The sequence below is a fragment of the Pecten maximus genome, chromosome 1 (genome assembly GCF_902652985.1).
Source record: "Pecten maximus chromosome 1, xPecMax1.1, whole genome shotgun sequence".
Lineage (NCBI taxonomy): Eukaryota > Metazoa > Mollusca > Bivalvia > Pectinida > Pectinidae > Pecten > Pecten maximus.
This window is the reverse complement of record NC_047015.1, coordinates 2,190,841-2,211,252: the sequence shown is the minus strand read 5'-3', so window position 1 is coordinate 2,211,252 and position 20,412 is coordinate 2,190,841. Positions and strand designations below refer to the sequence as shown.

Sequence of the window (20,412 nt, the reverse complement as noted above, 5' to 3'; positions counted from 1 at the left end):
GGGTATGGTACCATCAGCTATAGTTGGTTAGGAGACTGACACAGGAGTTGTGAGAGGGTGGGTATGGTACCATCAGCTATAGTTGGTTAGGAGACTGACACAGGAGTTGTGGGAGGGTGGGTATGGTACCATCAGTTATAGTTGGTTAGGAGACTGACACAGGAGTTTTGAGAGGGTGGGTATGGTACCATCAGTTATAGTTGGTTAGGAGACTGACACAGGAGTTGTGAGAGGGTGGGTATGGTACCATGACACAGGAGTTGTGAGAGGGTGGGTATGGTACCATGACACAGGAGTTGTGAGAGGGTGGGTATGGTACCATCAGTTATAGTTGGTTAGGAGACTGACACAGGAGTTGTGAGAGGGTGAGTATGGTACCATGACACAGGAGTTGTGAGAGGGTGGGTATGGTACCATCAGCTATAGTTGGTTAGGAGACCGACACAGGAGTTGTGGGAGGGTGGGTATGGTACCATGACACAGGAGTTGTGAGAGGGTGAGTATGGTACCATGACACAGGAGTTGTGAGAGGGTGAGTATGGTACCATCAGCTATAGTTGGTTAGGAGACCGACACAGGAGTTGTGGGAGGGTGGGTATGGTACCATGACACAGGAGTTGTGAGAGGGTGAGTATGGTACCATCAGCTATAGTTGGTTAGGAGACTGACACAGGAGTTGTGGGAGGTTGGGTATGGTACCATCAGTTATAGTTGGTTAGGAGACTGACACAGGAGTTGTGAGAGGGTGGGTATGGTACCATGACACAGGAGTTGTGGGAGGGTGGGTATGGTACCATGACACAGGAGTTGTGAGAGGGTGGGTATGGTACCATCAGTTATAGTTGGTTAGGAGACTGACACAGGAGTTGTGAGAGGGTGAGTATGGTACCATCAGTTATAGTTGGTTAGGAGACTGACACAGGAGTTGTGGGAGGGTGAGTATGGTACCATCAGTTATAGTTGGTTAGGAGACTGACACAGGAGTTGTGAGAGGGTGGGTATGGTACCATGACACAGGAGTTGTGAGAGGGTGAGTATGATACCATGACACAGGAGTTGTGGGAGGGTGGGTATGGTACCATCAGCTATAGTTGGTTAGGAGACTGACACAGGAGTTGTGAGAGGGTGGGTATGGTACCATGACACAGGAGTTGTGGGAGGGTGAGTATGGTACCATCAGTTATAGTTGGTTAGGAGACTGACACAGGAGTTGTGAGAGGGTGGGTATGGTACCATGACACAGGAGTTGTGAGAGGGTGGGTATGGTACCATGACACAGGAGTTGTGAGAGGGTGGGTATGGTACCATCAGTTATAGTTGGTTAGGAGACTGACACAGGAGTTGTGAGAGGGTGGGTATGGTACCATGACACAGGAGTTGTGAGAGGGTGGGTATGGTACCATGACACAGGAGTTGTGAGAGGGTGGGTATGGTACCATGACACAGGAGTTGTGAGAGGGTGGGTATGATACCATCAGCTATAGTTGGTTAGGAGACTGACACAGGAGTTGTGGGAGGGTGGGTATGTTACATACCTACAACTGTAGTTGCCTAATAGACTGACACAGGTGCCCGAGTTGTGACACGGTGATGAAGAACAAAGATCCAGTAGACTGTCACATCTGGCCCCTGTAAATCCATGAGGGCAGGTACAGGTATAACTGTTGACTCCATCTATACATGTTCCACTGTTATAACAGGGACCTGATGCACAGTCATCCACATCAACCTGTACAGAAAAGCAGTTATGATAAGTATACTGATGCTAAAGCTTTTCAAAAAGCCACAACTGAATCAAATTCCACATACTATGTATATTTCAGTACATAATCTGTAGGAATAATGACAAACAGACCCAGACAAGCAGAATAATGGACTGGGTAACTTATCCCTCAACTCCCCTACCCTCATCAAATGTCAACATGCATCTTGATTATTATCAAATATTCTATAGACGTTAAATACCAACTTTTGGATGATTATCTTGTGATGACACCTACCTGGCAGTCCAGTCCAGTGAAACCTTTAGGACAGCTACAGATGTAGTCTACATCAACGTCCCGACAAGTAGCACCATTCTGGCACGGATGAGAGGTGCATTCCTCTAACAATGTCTCACAATGTACACCTGTTTATGTAAGGTATTGTAAAATATCAATACTTACATAGCAACGTACTCTCATAGCAACATACTCACATAGCAACATACTCACATAGCAAAAATACTCACATAGCAACATACTCACATAGCAACATACTCACATAGCAACGTACTCACACAGCAACATAACTACCTTATACTCACATAGCAACAAACATACCTTCATACTCACATAGCAACGTACTCACATAGCAACATACTTACATAGCAACGTACTCACATAGCAACATACTCACATAGCAACGTACTCATATAGCAACGTACTCACATAGCAACGTACTCACATAGCAACGTACTCATATAGCAACGTACTCACATACCAACATACTCACACAGCAACATAACTACCTTATACTCACATATCAACATAACTACCTTCATACTCACATAGCAACATACATACATTCATACTCACATAGCAACATATATACCTTCATACTCGCATATAACCTTTGAGACCTTCATACTCGCATAGCAACATACTCGCATAGCAACAAACATACCTTCATACTCGCATAGCAACATACATACCTTCATACTCGCATAGAAACTTTCATACCTTCATACTCGCATAGCAACATACTCGCATAGCAACATACATACCTTCATACTCCAATAGCAACAAACATACCTTCATACTCACATAGAAACATTCATACCTTCATACTCGCATAGCAACATACTCGCATAGCAACAAATATACCTTCATACTCGCATAGCAACATACATACGTTCATACTTAATGAAGTATAATGATTTATTTTGAAATTTATAAAAATTATTAAGAATGCGGAAATTGATATTCAGATGGCACGGTATGTCCTAAGGGCAGTATATGTGTAGACGTGGCTACTACCTGTTGACACGGACACTGCCCCTGGGTATACAATGCCATTTACATAAGAACTCTATGTCTATTTGGACACAAGTTATATATTTACCTAAGTATTAAGTGATTTGGATTATGTAATTAACATCGTCCCTAGCATATAAAGAAGCAGTGCGAGAAGAGTTAAGAGAGAGAGACCCTTATAGAACCAGTCACCTTTCACATAGCAACAAATATACCTTCATACTCGCATAGAAACTTTCATACCTTCATACTCGCATAGCAACATACATACGTTCATACTCACATAGTCCTCCCAGTTTATGTATCTGTCCCCTCCCCCTGTTTATGTATCTGTCCCCTCCCCCTGTTTATGTATCTGTCCCCTCCCCCCTGTTTATGTATCTGTCCCCTCCCCCTGTTTATGTATCTGTCCCCTCCCCCTGTTTATGTATCTGTCCCCTCCCCCCTGTTTATGTATCTGTCCCCTCCCCCCTGTTTATGTATCTGTCCCCTCCCCCTGTTTATGTACCTGTCCCCTCCCCCTGTTTATGTATCTGTCCCCTCCCCCTGTTTATGTATCTGTCCCCTCCACCCTGTTTATGTACCTGTCCCCTCCCCCTGTTTATGTACCTGTCCCCTCCCCCTGTTTATGTGTCTGTCCCCTCCCCTGTATATATGCTGTCCCCTCCTCCTCCCAGCCTATAGTAAATGTACCTGTCCCCTCCCCCTGTTTATGTACCTGTCCCCTCCCCCTGTTTATGTACCTGTCCCCTCCCCCTGTTTATGTATCTGTCCCCTCCCCTGTATATATGCTGTCCCCCTCCTCCTCCCAGCCTATAGTAAATGTACCTGTCCCCTCCCCCCTGTTTATGTACCTTGTCCCCCCCCCCCCCTGTTTATGTATCTGTCCCCTCCCCCTGTTTATGTATCTGTCCCCTCCCCCTGTTTATGTATCTGTCCCCTCCCCTGTATATATGCTGTCCCCTCCTCCTCCCAGCCTATAGTAAATGTACCTGTCCCCTCCCCCTGTTTATGTACCTGTCCCCTCCCCCTGTTTATGTACCTGTCCCCTCCCCCTGTTTATGTATCTGTCCCCTCCCCTGTATATATGCTGTCCCCCTCCTCCTCCCAGCCTATAGTAAATGTACCTGTCCCCTCCCCCTGTTTATGTACCTGTCCCCCCCCCCCCCCCCCCCCCCCCCCCCCGTCTATGTACCTGTCCCCCTCCTCCTCCCAGCCTACAGTATATGTGCCTGTGCCTGTCTCCTCCATACATACCTGTCCAGCCAGGTTTACAGACACAAAAGAACCCAGCAACCAGATCTTCACACTTGACGGTGTTATTTTCCTGACATGGTGATGACAAACAATCATCGATGTTTACTGCACATGTCTTCCCTGCATATCCTTCAACATATAATACAGCAGGCATCAATAAAGGCCAATCCTAGTGAATTATCAATTAACAAGTAACAAGAGGCCCAGGGGCCTTAACGGTCATCTGACTCTAAATTAAAGACCCTTATAATATTGTAGTATACATTCTCTGCAGGTTTAGTGGCACTGTTGGCCATGGTGGCCATCTTGGATTTCTGACCTACCTTAAAAATAATAACACTTGGCCATGACCATCTCAGGATCATTTCTGGTAAGTTAGAGCCAAATCCCACAGGTGGAATTTTAGAAGAAGTTTGAAATATGTGTTGTTCAGGAAAAACATGATTGCGCAATCATGTTACAAAATGGCCACCATGGCTGCCATGTCAAAGTTTTTACGAGGCCGAAAAATAACAACACTTTGTTACCTCTCTTTCCTTAACATCCTCACCAATTTCCAGCTCAATGGCACCAGTGGAACTGGAGAAGAAGTTTAAAATGTGTTTTTCAAGATGGTTGCCATGATGGCCATCTTGGATTTCTGTTCGACTTGAAAAATAACAACACTTGGTCAGGACTATCTCAGGATCATTTCTGGTAAGTTAGAGCTGAATCCCACTGGTGGAATTTGAGAAGAAGTTTGAAATAGGTGTTGTTCAGAAGAACCATGATTGCGCAATCATTTTACAAAATGGCTGCCGTGGCTGCAATGTCGAAGTTTTTACGAAGCCGAAAAATAACAACACTTTATTGGCTCTCCTTCCTTAACATCCTCACCAATTTCCAGCTCAATCGCACCAGTGGAACTGGAGAAGAAGTTTAAAATGTGTTTTTCAAGATGGTTGCCATAGCGGCCACCTTGGATTTCTGACCGACTTGAAAAATAACAACACTTGGTCAGGACCATCCCAGGATCATTTCTGGTAAGTTAGAGCTGAATCCCACTGGTGGAATTTGAGAAGAAGTTTGAAATAGGTGTTATTAAGAAGAACATGATTGCGCAATCATTTTACAAAATGGCTGCCGTGGCTGCAATGTCGAAGCTTTTACGAAGCCGAAAAATAACAACACTTTATTGGCTCTCCTTCCTTAACATCCTCACCAATTTCCAGCTCAATCGCACCAGTGGAACTGGAGAAGAAGTTTAAAATGTGTTTTTCAAGATGGTTTCCATAGCGGCCATCTTGGATTTCTGACCGACTTGAAAAATAACAACACTTGGTCAGGACCATCCCAGGATCATTTCTGGTAAGTTAGAGCTGAATCCCACTGGTGGAATTTGAGAAGAAGTTTGAAATAGGTGTTATTAAGAAGAACATGATTGCGCAATCATTTTACAAAATGGCTGCCGTGGCTGCAATGTCGAAGTTTTTACGAAGCCGAAAAATAACAACACTTTATCGGCTCTCCTTCCTTAACATCCTCACCAATTTCCAGCTCAATCGCACCAGTGGAACTGGAGAAGAAGTTTAAAATGTGTTTTTCAAGATGGTTGCCATAGCGGCCATCTTGGATTTCTGACCGACTTGAAAAATAACAACACTTGGTCAGGACCATCCCAGGATCATTTCTGGTAAGTTAGAGCTGAATCCCACTGATGGAATTTGAGAAGAAGTTTGAAATAGGTGTTGTTCAGAAGAACCATGATTGCGCAATCATGTTACAAAATGGCTGCCGTGGCTGCCATGTCAAAGTTTTCACAAAGCCGAAAAATAACAACACTTTATTGGCTTTCCTTCCTTAACATCCTCACCAATTTCTAGCTCAATCGCACCAGTGGAACTGGAGAAGAAGTTTAAAATGTATTTTTCAAGATGGTTGCCATGGCGGCCATCTTGGATTTCTGACCGACCTGAAAAATAACAACACTTCCTCAGGACCATCCCAGGATCATTTCAGGCAAGTTTCAGCTCAATCTCACCAGTGGAACTTGAGAAGAAGTTTCAAATGTGTTTTCAAAATGGCGGCCATGGCGGCCATCTTGGATTTCAGACTGACCCGAAAAATAACAACACTTGGTCAGGACCATCCAAGCATCATTTCAGGCAAGTTTCAGCTCAATCCCACTGGTGGAACTTGAGAAGAAGTTTGAAATGTGAAAAGTTTACGCACGGCGGACGGCGCACGACGGACGGCGCACGGCGCACGGCGCACGACGACGGACGAAACATGATGACTATAGGTCATCCTGACCCTTCGGGTCAGATGACCTAAAAATATATAGAATTTGTTTTAAAAAAATCAACTGTACATTATGAATTTGAGGTGTAAGGAATACATTTCCAGTACTTGTTTAATTTAAGGTATGAAGACTTACCTGTGGCACAGGTGCAATCAAAATTGTCAATCCTGTCTATACATGTGCCGCCATTCCGACAGGAAAAACTCTGACACTCATCAATGTTAGTCTCACAGTGGGTCCCAGTGTAGCCACGCTGTAGGAAAACAACAAATGGTATACACTGATTTACAGAAACAACACACAAAGTCATGTTAATGATATACACTGATTTTATATACAGAAACAACACACAAAGTCATGTTAATGATATACACTGATATACAGAAACAAGACACAAAGTCATGTTAATGATATATACTGGTTTTATATACAGAAACAACACACAAAGTCATGTTAATGATATACACTGATATACAGAAACAACACACAGTCATGTTAATGATATACACTGATATACAGAAACAACACACAAAGTCATCTTAATGATATATACTGGTTTTATATACAGAAACAACACACAAAGTCATGTTAATGATATATACTGATTTTATATACAGAAACAACACACAAAGTCATGTTAATGATATAAACTGATATACAGAAACAACACACAAAGTCATGTTAATGATATACACTGATATACAGAAATACAGAAACAACACACAAAGTCATGTTAATGATATACACTGATTATATACAGAAACAACACACAAAGTCATGTTAATGATATACACTGATTTTATATACAGAAACAACACACAAAGTCATGTTAATGATATATACTGATTTTATATACAGAAACAACACACAAAGTCATGTTAATGATATATACTGATTTTATATACAGAAAAAACACACAAAGTCATGTTAATGATATACACTGATATACAGAAACAACACACAAAGTCATGTTAATGATATACATTGATATACAGAAATACAGAAACAACACACAAAGTCATGTTAATGATATACACTGATTTTATATACAGAAACAACACACTTGTTAATGATAAAGACTGGTTTTATATACAGAAACAACACACATGTTAATGATATACACTGATTTTATATACAGAAACAACACACAAAGTCATGTTAATGATATACACTGATTTTATATACAGAAACAACACACATGTTAATGATAAAGACTGATTTTATATACAGAAACAACACACATGTTAATGATATACACTGATTTTATATACAGAAACAACACACTTGTTAATGATATACACTGATTTTATATACAGAAACAACACACTTGTTAATGATATACACTGATTTTATATACAGAAACAACACACATGTTAATGATATACACTGATTTTATATACAGAAACAACACACAAAGTCATGTTAATGATATACACTGATTTTATATACAGAAACACACAAAGTCATGTTAATGATATACACTGATTTTATATACAGAAACAACACACTTGTTAATGATATACACTGATTTTATATACAGAAACAACACACTTGTTAATGATATATACTGATTTTATATACAGAAACAACACACTTGTTAATGATATACACTGATTTTATATACAGAAACAACACACTTGTTAATGATATACACTGATTTTATATACAGAAACAACACACTTGTTAATGATATACACTGATTTTATATACAGAAACAACACACTTGTTAATGATAAACACTGATAAATTATAAACAACACACTTGTTAATGATATACACTGATTTTATATACAGAAACAACACACTTGTTAATGATATACACTGATTTTATATACAGAAACAACACACTTGTTAATGATATACACTGATTTTATATACAGAAACAACACACTTGTTAATGATATACACTGATTTTATATACAGAAACAACACACTTGTTAATGATAAACACTGATTTTATATACAGAAACAACACACAAAGTCATGTTAATGATATACACTGATTTTATATACAGAAACACACAAAGTCATGTTAATGATATACACTGATTTATATACAGAAACAACACACTTGTTAATGATATACACTGATTTTATATACAGAAACAACACACTTGTTAATGATAAACACTGGTTTATATACAGAAACAACACACTTGTTAATGATATACACTGATTTTATATACAGAAACAACACACTTGTTAATGATATACACTGATTTTATATACAGAAACAACACACTTGTTAATGATATACACTGATTTTATATACAGAACCAACACACTTGTTAATGATAAACACTGGTTTATATACAGAAACAACACACTTGTTAATGATATACACTGATTTTATATACAGAAACAACACACTTGTTAATGATATACACTGATTTTATATACAGAAACAACACACTTGTTAATGATATACACTGATAAATTATAAACAACACACTTGTTAATGATATACACTGATAAATTATAAACAACACACTTGTTAATGATATACACTGATAAATTATAAACAACACACTTGTTAATGATAAACACTGATTTTATATACAGAAACAACACACAAAGTCATGATATATACTGATTTTATATACAGAAACAACACACTTGTTAATGATATACACTGATTTTATATACAGAAACAACACACAAAGTCATGTTAATGATATACACTGATTTTATATACAGAAACAACACACTTGTTAATGATAAACACTAGTTTTATATACAGAAACAACACACTTGTTAATGATAAACACTGGATTATATACAGAAACAACACACAAAGTCATGTTAATGATATACACTGATTTTATATACAGAAACAACACACTTGTTAATGATAAACACTGGTTTTATATACAGAAACAACACACTTGTTAATGATAAACACTGGATTATATACAGAAACAACACACAAAGTCATGTTAATGATATACACTGATTTTATATACAGAAACAACACACTTGTTAATGATATACACTGATTTTATATACAGAAACAACACACAAAGTCATGTTAATGATATACACTGATAAACACTGATTTTATATACAGAAACAACACACTTGTTAATGATATACACTGATAAATTATAAACAACACACTTGTTAATGATATACACTGATAAATTATAAACAACACACTTGTTAATGATATACACTGATAAACACTGATTTTATATACAGAAACAACACACTTGTTAATGATATACACTGATTTTATATACAGAAACAACACACTTGTTAATGATATACACTGATAAATTATAAACAACACACTTGTTAATGATATACACTGATAAATTATAAACAAGACACATGAATTTTAACACTATGTAAACTACGTATACATTTACTGTTGGTTATACAGATCTGGTGTCTACAAACCTGACATATACAGGAGTAGTTATTGATCCCGTCAAGACATAACGCCTCGTTCTGACATGGTGTAGATTCACATTTATCCCTGGACATCTCACACTGGGATCCCGTGAAGCCTACATTACCATAAGGACAAAAAGTGCAATGAATCAAGGATTCAGAAATATTTCAAATATTGCATGCACATCAAAAGATCAAAATGAAATCAAAATAACATTTTCAAAAGTTACTTGAAATATATAACTTAAACATTAAACTTAAGAATGAAACCCTTGCCATTTAAAAAGTGTCTCAACTATTGATTAGTTAGGCCATATGTCCCAACATTTACATGTGTCTCCACTAGTGATTGGCTAGGCCATGTCCCAACATTTACAAAGTGTGTAAACTATTGATTGATGAGACCATGTCCCAACATTTACAAGTGTCTCCACTAGTGATTGGCTAGACCATGTCCCAACATTTACAAGTGTCTCCACTAGTGATTGGCTAGGCCATGTCCCAACATTTACAAGTGTCTCCACTAGTGATTGGCTAGGCCATGTCCCAACATTTACAAGTGTCTCCACTAGTGATTGGCTAGACCATGTCCCAACATTTACAAGTGTCTCCACTAGTGATTGGCTAGGCCATGTCCCAACATTTACAAGTGTCTCCACTAGTGATTGGCTAGACCATGTCCCAACATTTACAAGTGTCTCCACTAATGATTGGTTAAGCCATGTCCCAACATTCACAAAGTGTCTCCACTAATGACTGGTTAAGCAATGTCCCAACATTCACAAAGTGTCTTTACTATTGATTGATGAGTCAATGTCCCAACATTCACAAAGTGTCTCCACTAGTGATTGGTTAAGCAATGTCCCAACATTCACAAATTGTCTTTACTATTGATTGACGAGTCCATGTCCCAACATTTACACCTTTTCACAACAAGATTTTCACATGCAATGTACCACACCCACAAGCAGGAAGGAGAGAAAAATACCTGGCAAACAGGAGCACTTGAACTCATCATTGAAATCATGACACATACCGAGGTTGAGACAGGTGTCTGGCAGACAGTCTATGACTGTTGTGTTACACCTTCTCCCCTGATAGCCTGTTCCCTGTCAACAAACAATATTGGGTTAACAATGGGTAACAAAATATGTGTTTCTACATGTGGTCATCATGAAAACTCAATTCCTAACTTGGATGAAATTAAAGAATATCCACACATGAATGTCAGCAAATGTGACTACCATATACTACATTAAACTGTGGTACTACATGACTTACATTACAGTAACAGCGGTATTCCCCAATCATGTCAACACATGTCCCACCGTTCATGCATGGCTGACTGTCACACTCGTTAACCTGGGTAGCACACCTACAGCAGAAAAGGATTGCTTTATTGATAAAGATTTCCAAATAGAGACTGAAAGAAAGTAATAATTGATTATTCCTGATATACCTAGCTTTATTGCATTGCTTTTTTACCTAATGTCATTTTATAGAATACATGGATTATACATAATGCCATTTTTAGAATAAATGGTTTTTACCTGATGTCATTTGTAGAATAAATAGTTTTTACCTGATGTCATTTGTAGAATACATGGTTTTTACCTGATGTAATTTGTAGAATACATGGTTTTTACCTGATGTCATTTGTAGAATACATGGTTTTTACCTGATGTCATTTGTAGAATAACTGGTTTTTACCTGACGTTATTTAGGACAGATTATACAATAATTACCTGACTCCTTTGTAGCCTGGGTAACAGGCACAAGAAAATCCATCGACCTTATCGATGCAGTTACCATGCTGACAGGGGTTTGATTCACATTCATCAATGTCTGTCTCACAATAAAAGCCAGTGAAACCTGAAAAATGAATCCTCAACAAATTAAATAATAGTACAGACCGAACAACAAATTAAATAAAAGTAAACAACAAATTAAATAATAGTACAGACCAAACAACAAATTAAATAATAGTACAGACCAAACAACAAATTAAATAATAGTACAGACCGAACAACAAATTAAATAAAAGTAAACAACAAATTAAATAATAGTACAGACCAAACAACAAATTAAATAATAGTACAGACCAAACAACAAATTAAATAATAGTACAGACCGAACAACAAATTAAATAATAGTACAGACCAAACAACAAATTAAATAATAGTACAGACCAAACAACAAATTAAATAATAGTACAGACCAAACAACAAATTAAATAATAGTACAGACCAAACAACAAATTATTTGTATCAATTTCAATCCCAGTCTCCTGGGGATGTTACTGAATTATCAATGTCATACATGGCTTAGTTCCAGAGAAGAAATCATTAATATCAATATTGCCATAAGGACCCCTTTTGACCCTGCCCCTTAGGCCCCCGGGAGGTCAGCCCCGCCATTTGTACAATTTTGAATCCCTACCCCATAACGATGCTACCAGACAAATATGAGAGATATCCATTGCTTTGTTCTAGAGAAGAAGTCGTTTATACAAATTAAGCCAAATTGACCCTTTTTGGCCCTGCCCCTCATCCCCCAGGGGGGTCAGCCCCACCATTTGTACAATTTCTAATCCCCACCCCCTTATGATGCTACCAGTCAAATTTTGTTCAATTCTGATCGGCGGTTATAAAGAAGTCAATTGTTGACGTACGGACGGACACTTGATGCCACGGTATGACATAAGCTCACCTTGGTCCTTCAGACCAGGGGAACTAATAAAGAATAATTTATTCAGACCACCTGTCAGATGTTAGGAATCAGGATTAATTAATGGTACTGGGTACCATGGTTTTCCCCCTTTGACCATGATTATGAGTCAAAGTCATTTACCTCAACAATCTCTTTATAAAGATAAGTGCCAATTTTACAAATGGCACGTACGTATCTCTTTGACTTCATTTTTTATTCTATTTCACATAAAATCATGTAATATAACTTGATGACAGAAATTGACACTTTCACGAAGGTCAGACTCTAACAAACAATATTTATATAGGGAGATGTAACCAACACCAGGAGTAGAATCCTCATTAACATAGAGGGGCTCAAACGCTGCCGAATACTTCAGGTCTTGTGGCACACTTGGCCTAAACTTGATAACACTTTAATCCAGTAAGCTAAACCTCCTGAAAAGGTTATCACCCAGGCCTAATGGTTATCAAGAAGAAGTTAATGAAGGATGGAAGCCCAGCAATCACATAAGTTACAACACAGGTGTTGTGCTAGGAATGTTGAAAATAATGCCTGTCGAAAATTACCTGGACGGCAGATACAGATGTTGAGGCTGTTGGTGGACTGACATGTAGCCCCATTCATACAGGGATAGCTGTGGCACACGTTCATCTGGTCCTCACAACTCTTACCTGGTGGAAAGAAACAGTATCCAGTCATTTAATGAGCATAAGAACCAATCAAAATGGTGTAAAACTGCGTAGCCATTTAGTTATGAGTTGACCTGTAAAGACAAACTAAATAGCCCTAACACCTCTATATCAGAATAACAAAGTAAAGAGTATCACAATGCCCTTACACCTCTATCAGAACTAGAACTGTCGCCAGAATGGCTGACTAATACCCCCGCAATCTGCACGAGTCAATGGTGATTTGGAACTGTTAGTTAGAGGCTAACTAAGATAACCCGTGCATGCCAATATTTCTGAAATTTAGAATGTCTGAAATATGTGTTGTTCAAAATAAAGAGAATTCAGTGCCCAGTTGCCATAGCAACCATAATTTTGGGGAAAGGAAAGTGAGATGTACATCTACACAACATTCTCTATATTTGTGTGAAGCTTCATTGAAATCGGCCCTTCGGTTTAGGAGGAGTTGTTCGGACACACTTAAAGTTATGGTTCTTATCGGAAAACCTGTTTATAGTGACCAGTTGCCATAGCAACCATAATTTTAAGAAAAAGAAAGTGGCATGCACATCTACACATGATCATTAATATTTGTGTGAAGTTTCATTGGAATCGACCCATTGGTTTAGGAGGAGTTGTCCGGACAAAATGTTTCTACAGACAGACAGACGGACATACGGACAGACAACCCGATTCCAGTATACCCCTGCCCTGCAGGTAGGGCGCAAGAATTGTACCTGCTGCCCCCATTGCATGATTGTAAGAGGCGACTAAATTTTGGATCTTATCTTTTCTCTTCTTTCTTAACAACTTTCTTCTTCCTAATGTCTCCCTTGACAATGCCTCACTTTTGGCCTTTAGTTGAGCGTTCGCCCCTGTGAGGAAGGTTTTGGGTTCTGTCCCCTAGCCGAGACATACCAGAGTCTTTAAAAATGGTAGTTGCTACTCCTGCTTAGCGCTCAGCATATTTGGAGTGGGACAACTGGTTCGCCCGTTGTTAATATAATGTGACCGGGTGGGGTGTCCTGCTGGGTGTCTTCGGCAGTATGCTTCAGTGAGATAGCACTATAAAACGGCAAAAGTTCCGCCCTATCACAAGGAGACTTTTTAACATGAACATACCGCAGCCTTCCAAAACACACATACGCACTCACCACACGCATGCATGTCGCACGCACAGGAGGCCCTCCTTAAATGACCTTAGCTGTTAATAGGACGTTAAACAAAATAAACCAAACCAAACCAAACCAGTATACCCCCCTAATTTTGTTGCGTGGGTATAATAACAAACTAAATAGCCCTCACACCTCTATATCAGAATAACAAAATAAAGAATATCACCATGCCCTCACACCTCTATATAAGAATAACAAAATAAAGAATATCACCGTGCCCTCACACCTCTATCAGAATAACAAAATAAAGAATATCACCGTGCCCTCACACCTCTATATCAGAATAACAAAATAACTAGCCCTCACACCTCTATATCAGAATAACAAAATAAAGAATATCACCGTGCCCTCACACCTCTATCAGAATAACAAAATAAAGAATATCACCGTGCCCTCACACCTCTATATCAGAATAACAAAAAAACTAGTCCTCACACCTCTATATCAGAATAACAAAATAAAGAATATCACCATGCCCTCACACCTCTGTATCAGAATAACAAAATAAAGAATATCACCATGCCCTCACACCTCTATATCAGAATAACAAAATAAATAGCCCTCACACCTCTATATCAGAATAACAAAATAAATAGCCCTCACACCTCTATATCAGAATAACAAAATAAAGAACATCACCATGCCCTCACACCTCTATATCAGAATAACAAAATAAATAGCCCTCACACCTCTATATCAGAATAACAAAATAAAGAGTATCACCGTGCCCTCACACCTCTATATCAGAATAACAAACTAAATAGCCCTCACACCTCTATATCAGAATAACAAAATAAAGAGTATCACCATGCCCTCACACCTCTATATCAGAATAACAAAATAAAGAGTATCACCATGCCCTCACACCTCTATATCAGAATAACAAACTAAATAGCCCTCACACCTCTATATCAGAATAACAAAATAACTAGTCCTCACACCTCTATATCAGAATTACAAAATAAAGAGTATCACCAAGCCCTCACACCTCTATATCAGAATAACAAAATAAAGAGTATCATCATGCCCTCACACCTCTATATCAGAATAACAAAATAAATAGCCCTCACACCTCTATATCAGAATTACAAAATAAAGAGTATCACCAAGCCCTCACACCTCTATATCATAATAACAAAATAACTAGTCCTCACACCTCTATATCAGAATAACAAAATAAAGAATATCATCATGCCCTCACACCTCTATATCAGAATAACAAAATAATTAGTCCTCACACCTCTATATCAGAATAACAAAATAAAGAGTATCACCGTGCCCTCACACCTCTATATCAGAATAACAAAATAAAGAGTATCACCATGCCCTCACACCTCTATATCAGAATAACAAAATAAAGAGTATCACCGTGCCCTCACACCTCTATATCAGAATAATAAAATAAATAGTATCACCATGCCCTCACACCTCTATATCAGAATAACAAAATAAAGAGTATCACCATGCCCTCACACCTCTATGTCAGAACAACAAAATAAATAGCCCTCACACCTCTATATCAGAATAACAATTAAAATAAAGAGTATCACCGTGCCCTCACACCTCTATGTCAGAACAACAAACCAACTTAATGTAGGTCTGTATCACCACAGTACAGTAAACCCCTAGGTATGACAACTATAAGTAATTAAGGTAAAGTATTGCTAGGTCTGTATCACCACAGTACAGTAAACCCCTAGGTATGACAACTATAAGTAATTAAGGTAAAGTATGGGTAGGTCTGTATCACCACAGTACAGTAAACCCCTAGGTACGACAACTATAAGTAATTAAGGTAAAGTATGGGTAGGTCTGTATCACCACACAGTACAGTAAACCCCTAGGTATGACAACTATAAGTAATTAAGGTAAAGTATGGGTAGGTCTGTATCACCACACAGTACAGTAAACCCCTAGGTATGACAACTATAAGTAATTAAGGTAAAGTATGGGTAGGTCTGTATCACCACACAGTACAGTAAACCCCTAGGTATGACAACTATAAGTAATTAAGGTAAAGTATGGGTAGGTCTGTATCACCACAGTACAGTAAACCCCTAGGTATGACAACTATAAGTAATTAAGGTAAAGTATTGCTAGGTCTGTATCACCACAGTACAGTAAACCCCTAGGTATGACAACTATAAGTAATTAAGGTAAAGTATGGTAGGTCTGTATCACCACACAGTACAGTAAACCCCTAGGTATGACAACTATAAGTAATTAAGGTAAAGTATGGCAGGTCTGTATCACCACAGTACAGTAAACCCCTAGGTAAAGTAATAATGGTTTGAACACCCAATTTAGGGAAATCAAAAAAGAAGGAAATTGATGTGCAGACATCTTGTCTATTGAGAAACAAATTTGTTGAGTCGATCAGGCAAATTAAACAAATTGGGAATTGGCCTACCAGTAAATCCATGTAGACAGGAACACCTGTGGAATCGGCCCTGGTCCAGACTCATACATGTACCATTATTACGACAAACGTGTTGGTCGCAGGGATTTAGTACTGCAACAAAAAGCATCAGCTCATTCATCTTACTTCAAAATTTGTACTTAGTTAATGTTATAAACATAGTTTTCTTGGGGTTTTATATAGATTAGGTCCCTGAAGTGTGTATAACAGTTTACCTATATTAATACACTGTGTTACTGTATAAAGTTTACCTATACACTGTGTTACTGTATAACAGTTTACCCATACACTGTGTTACTGTATAACAGTTTACCTATACACTGTGTTACTGTATAACAGTTTACCTATATACACTGTGTTACTGTATAACAGTTTACCTATACACTGTGTTACTGTATAACAGTTTACCTATATACACTGTGTTACTGTATAACAGTTTACCTATACACTGTGTTACTGTATAACAGTTTACCTATACACTGTGTTACTGTATAAAGTTTACCTATACACTGTGTTACTGTATAACAGTTTACCTATACACTGTGTTACTGTATAACAGTTTACCTATATACTGTGTTACTGTATAACAGTTTACCTATACACTGTGTTACTGTGTAACAGTTTACCTATACACTGTGTTACTGTATAACAGTTTACTTATACACTGTGTTACTGTATAACAGTTTACTTATACACTGTGTTACTGTATAACAGTTTACCTATACACTGTGTTACTGTATAACAGTTTACCTATACACTGTGTTACTGTGTAACAGTTTACCTATACACTGTGTTACTGTATAAAGTTTACCTATACACTGTGTTACTGTATACATTTACCTATACACTGTATTACTGTATAACAGTTTACCTATACACTGTGTTACTGTATAACAGTTTACCTATATACTGTGTTACTGTATACGTTTACCTATACACTGTGTTACTGTATAACAGTTTACCTATACACTGTTCACCTATACACTGTGTTACTGTATACATTTACCTATACACTGTATTACTGTATAACAGTTTACCTATACACTGTGTTACTGTAGAACAGTTTACCCATACACTGTGTTACTGTATAACAGTTTACCTATACACTGTGTTACTGTATAACAGTTTACCTATACACTGTGTTACTGTATAACAGTTTACCTATACACTGTGTTACTGTATAACAGTTTACCTATACACTGTGTTACTGTATAACAGTTAAGCTATACACTGTGTTACTGTATAACAGTTTACCTATATACTATGTTACTGCATAACAGTTTACCCATACACTGTGTTACTGTATAACAGTTAAGCTATACACTGTGTTACTGTATAACAGTTTACCTATACACTGTGTTACTGTGTAACAGTTTACCTATACACTGTGTTACTGTATAACAGTTTACCTATACACTGTGTTACTGCATAACAGTTTACCTATACACTGTGTTACTGTATAACAGTTTACCTATATACTGTGTTACTGTATAAGTTTACCTATACACTGTGTTACTGTATAACAGTTTACCTATACACTGTGTTACTGTATAACAGTTTACCGATACACTGTGTTACTGTATAACAGTTTACTTATACACTGTGTTACTGTATAACAGTTTACTTATACACTGTGTTACTGTATAACAGTTTACCTATATACTGTGTTACTGTGTAACAGTTTACCGATACACTGTGTTACTGTGTAACAGTTTACCTATACACTGTGTTACTGTATAACAGTTTACCTATACACTGTGTTACTGTATAACAGTTTACCTATACACTGTGTTAATGTATAACAGTTTACCTATACACTGTGTTACTGTATAACAGTTTACCTATACACTGTGTTACTGTATAACAGTTTACCTATACACTGTGTTACTGTATAACAGTTTACCTATACACTGTGTTACTGTATAACAGTTTACCTATATACTATGTTACTGTATAACAGTTTACCGATACACTGTGTTACTGTATAACAGTTTACCTATATACTGTGTTACTGTGTAACAGTTTACCTATACACTGTGTTACTGTATAACAGTTTACCCATACAATGTGTTACTGTATAACAGTTTACCCATACACTGTGTTACTGTATAACAGTTTACCTATACACTGTGTTACTGTATAACAGTTTACCTATACACTGTGTTACTGTATAACAGTTTACCTATACACTGTGTTACTGTATAACAGTTTACCTATACACTGTGTTACTATATAACAGTTTACCTATACACTGTGTTACTGTATAACAGTTTACCTATATACTGTGTTACTGTATAACAGTTTACCCATACACTGTGTTACTGTATAACAGTTTACCTATATACTGTGTTACTGTATAACAGTTTACCTATACACTGTGTTACTGTATAACAGTTTACCTATACACTGTGTTACTGTATAACAGTTTACCAACTACTGTGTTACTGTATAACAGTTTACCTATACACTGTGTTACTGTGTAACAGTTTACCGATACACTGTGTTACTGTATAACAGTTTACCCATACACTGTGTTACTGTATAACAGTTTACCTATACACTGTGTTACTGTATAACAGTTTACCTATACACTGTGTTACTGTATAACAGTTTACCTATACACTGTGTTACTGTATAACAGTTTACCTATACACTGTGTAACTGTGTAACAGTTTACCTATACACTGTGCTACTGTATAACAGTTTACCTATACACTGTGTTACTGTATAACAGTTTACCTATACACTGTGTTACTGTATAACAGTTTACCTATACACTGTGTTCGTGAGGTTCCGCCTGTAGATGTGGTGCCAGTCCCACTTTGACATTCTGTACAGGAAGTTGACCGGGTACGGTCAGAATAGAAGTGGTATGGACAGTGAATACAAGGCTTTAGACCAGTCAAACTATAGGCTCCCATTGGGCATTCCTCTGTTGAATGATAAAAAAAACTAAATTGATTAAGACTGTTGAAAACTAAAACATTAAAAATGATAATATCCCAAGAGAAACAAAAAACTAACAAAGCAAACATATACAATTTTGTACAGTCGGAGGGAGATGTACTACAAACCTTTACTGTCAGAGGGAGATGAACTACAAACATTTACTGTCAGAGGGAGATGTACTACAAACCTTTACAGTCAGAGGGAGATGTACTACAAACCTTTACAGTCAGAGGGAGATGTACTACAAACCTTTACTGTCTGAGGGAGATGTACTACAAACCTTTACTGTCAGAGGGAGATGTACATGTACTACAAACCTTTACTGTCTGAGAGAGATGTACTACAAACCTTTACTGTCAGAGGGAGATGTACTACAAATCTTTACTGTCTGAGGGAGATGTACATGTACTACAAACCTTTACAGTCAGAGAGAGATGTACTACAAATCTTTAGTGTCAGAGGGAGATGTACTACAAACCTTTACAGTCAGAGAGAAATGTACTACAAACCTTTACTGTCTGAGGGAGATGTACATGTACTACAA

General features: G+C 37.7%; 1 protein-coding gene across 1 annotated transcript in view; it reads right to left on the bottom strand.

Moving 5' to 3' along the window:
• LOC117339994 (sushi, von Willebrand factor type A, EGF and pentraxin domain-containing protein 1-like) overlaps positions 1 to 20,412 on the bottom strand; it is a 51,821-nt gene that overhangs the window by 13,773 nt on the left and 17,636 nt on the right. Inside the window, exons 10-20 of the mRNA XM_033901738.1 lie at positions 19,690 to 19,851; positions 16,911 to 17,012; positions 13,224 to 13,328; positions 11,691 to 11,817; positions 11,227 to 11,320; positions 10,934 to 11,054; positions 9,952 to 10,061; positions 6,688 to 6,805; positions 4,272 to 4,400; positions 2,001 to 2,128; positions 1,536 to 1,729 (exon numbers count right to left, since the gene is read on the bottom strand). Of these exons, the coding sequence (XP_033757629.1) occupies positions 1,536 to 1,729; positions 2,001 to 2,128; positions 4,272 to 4,400; positions 6,688 to 6,805; positions 9,952 to 10,061; positions 10,934 to 11,054; positions 11,227 to 11,320; positions 11,691 to 11,817; positions 13,224 to 13,328; positions 16,911 to 17,012; positions 19,690 to 19,851 (1,390 nt within the window). The remainder of the gene's footprint in view (positions 1 to 1,535; positions 1,730 to 2,000; positions 2,129 to 4,271; positions 4,401 to 6,687; positions 6,806 to 9,951; positions 10,062 to 10,933; positions 11,055 to 11,226; positions 11,321 to 11,690; positions 11,818 to 13,223; positions 13,329 to 16,910; positions 17,013 to 19,689; positions 19,852 to 20,412) is intronic.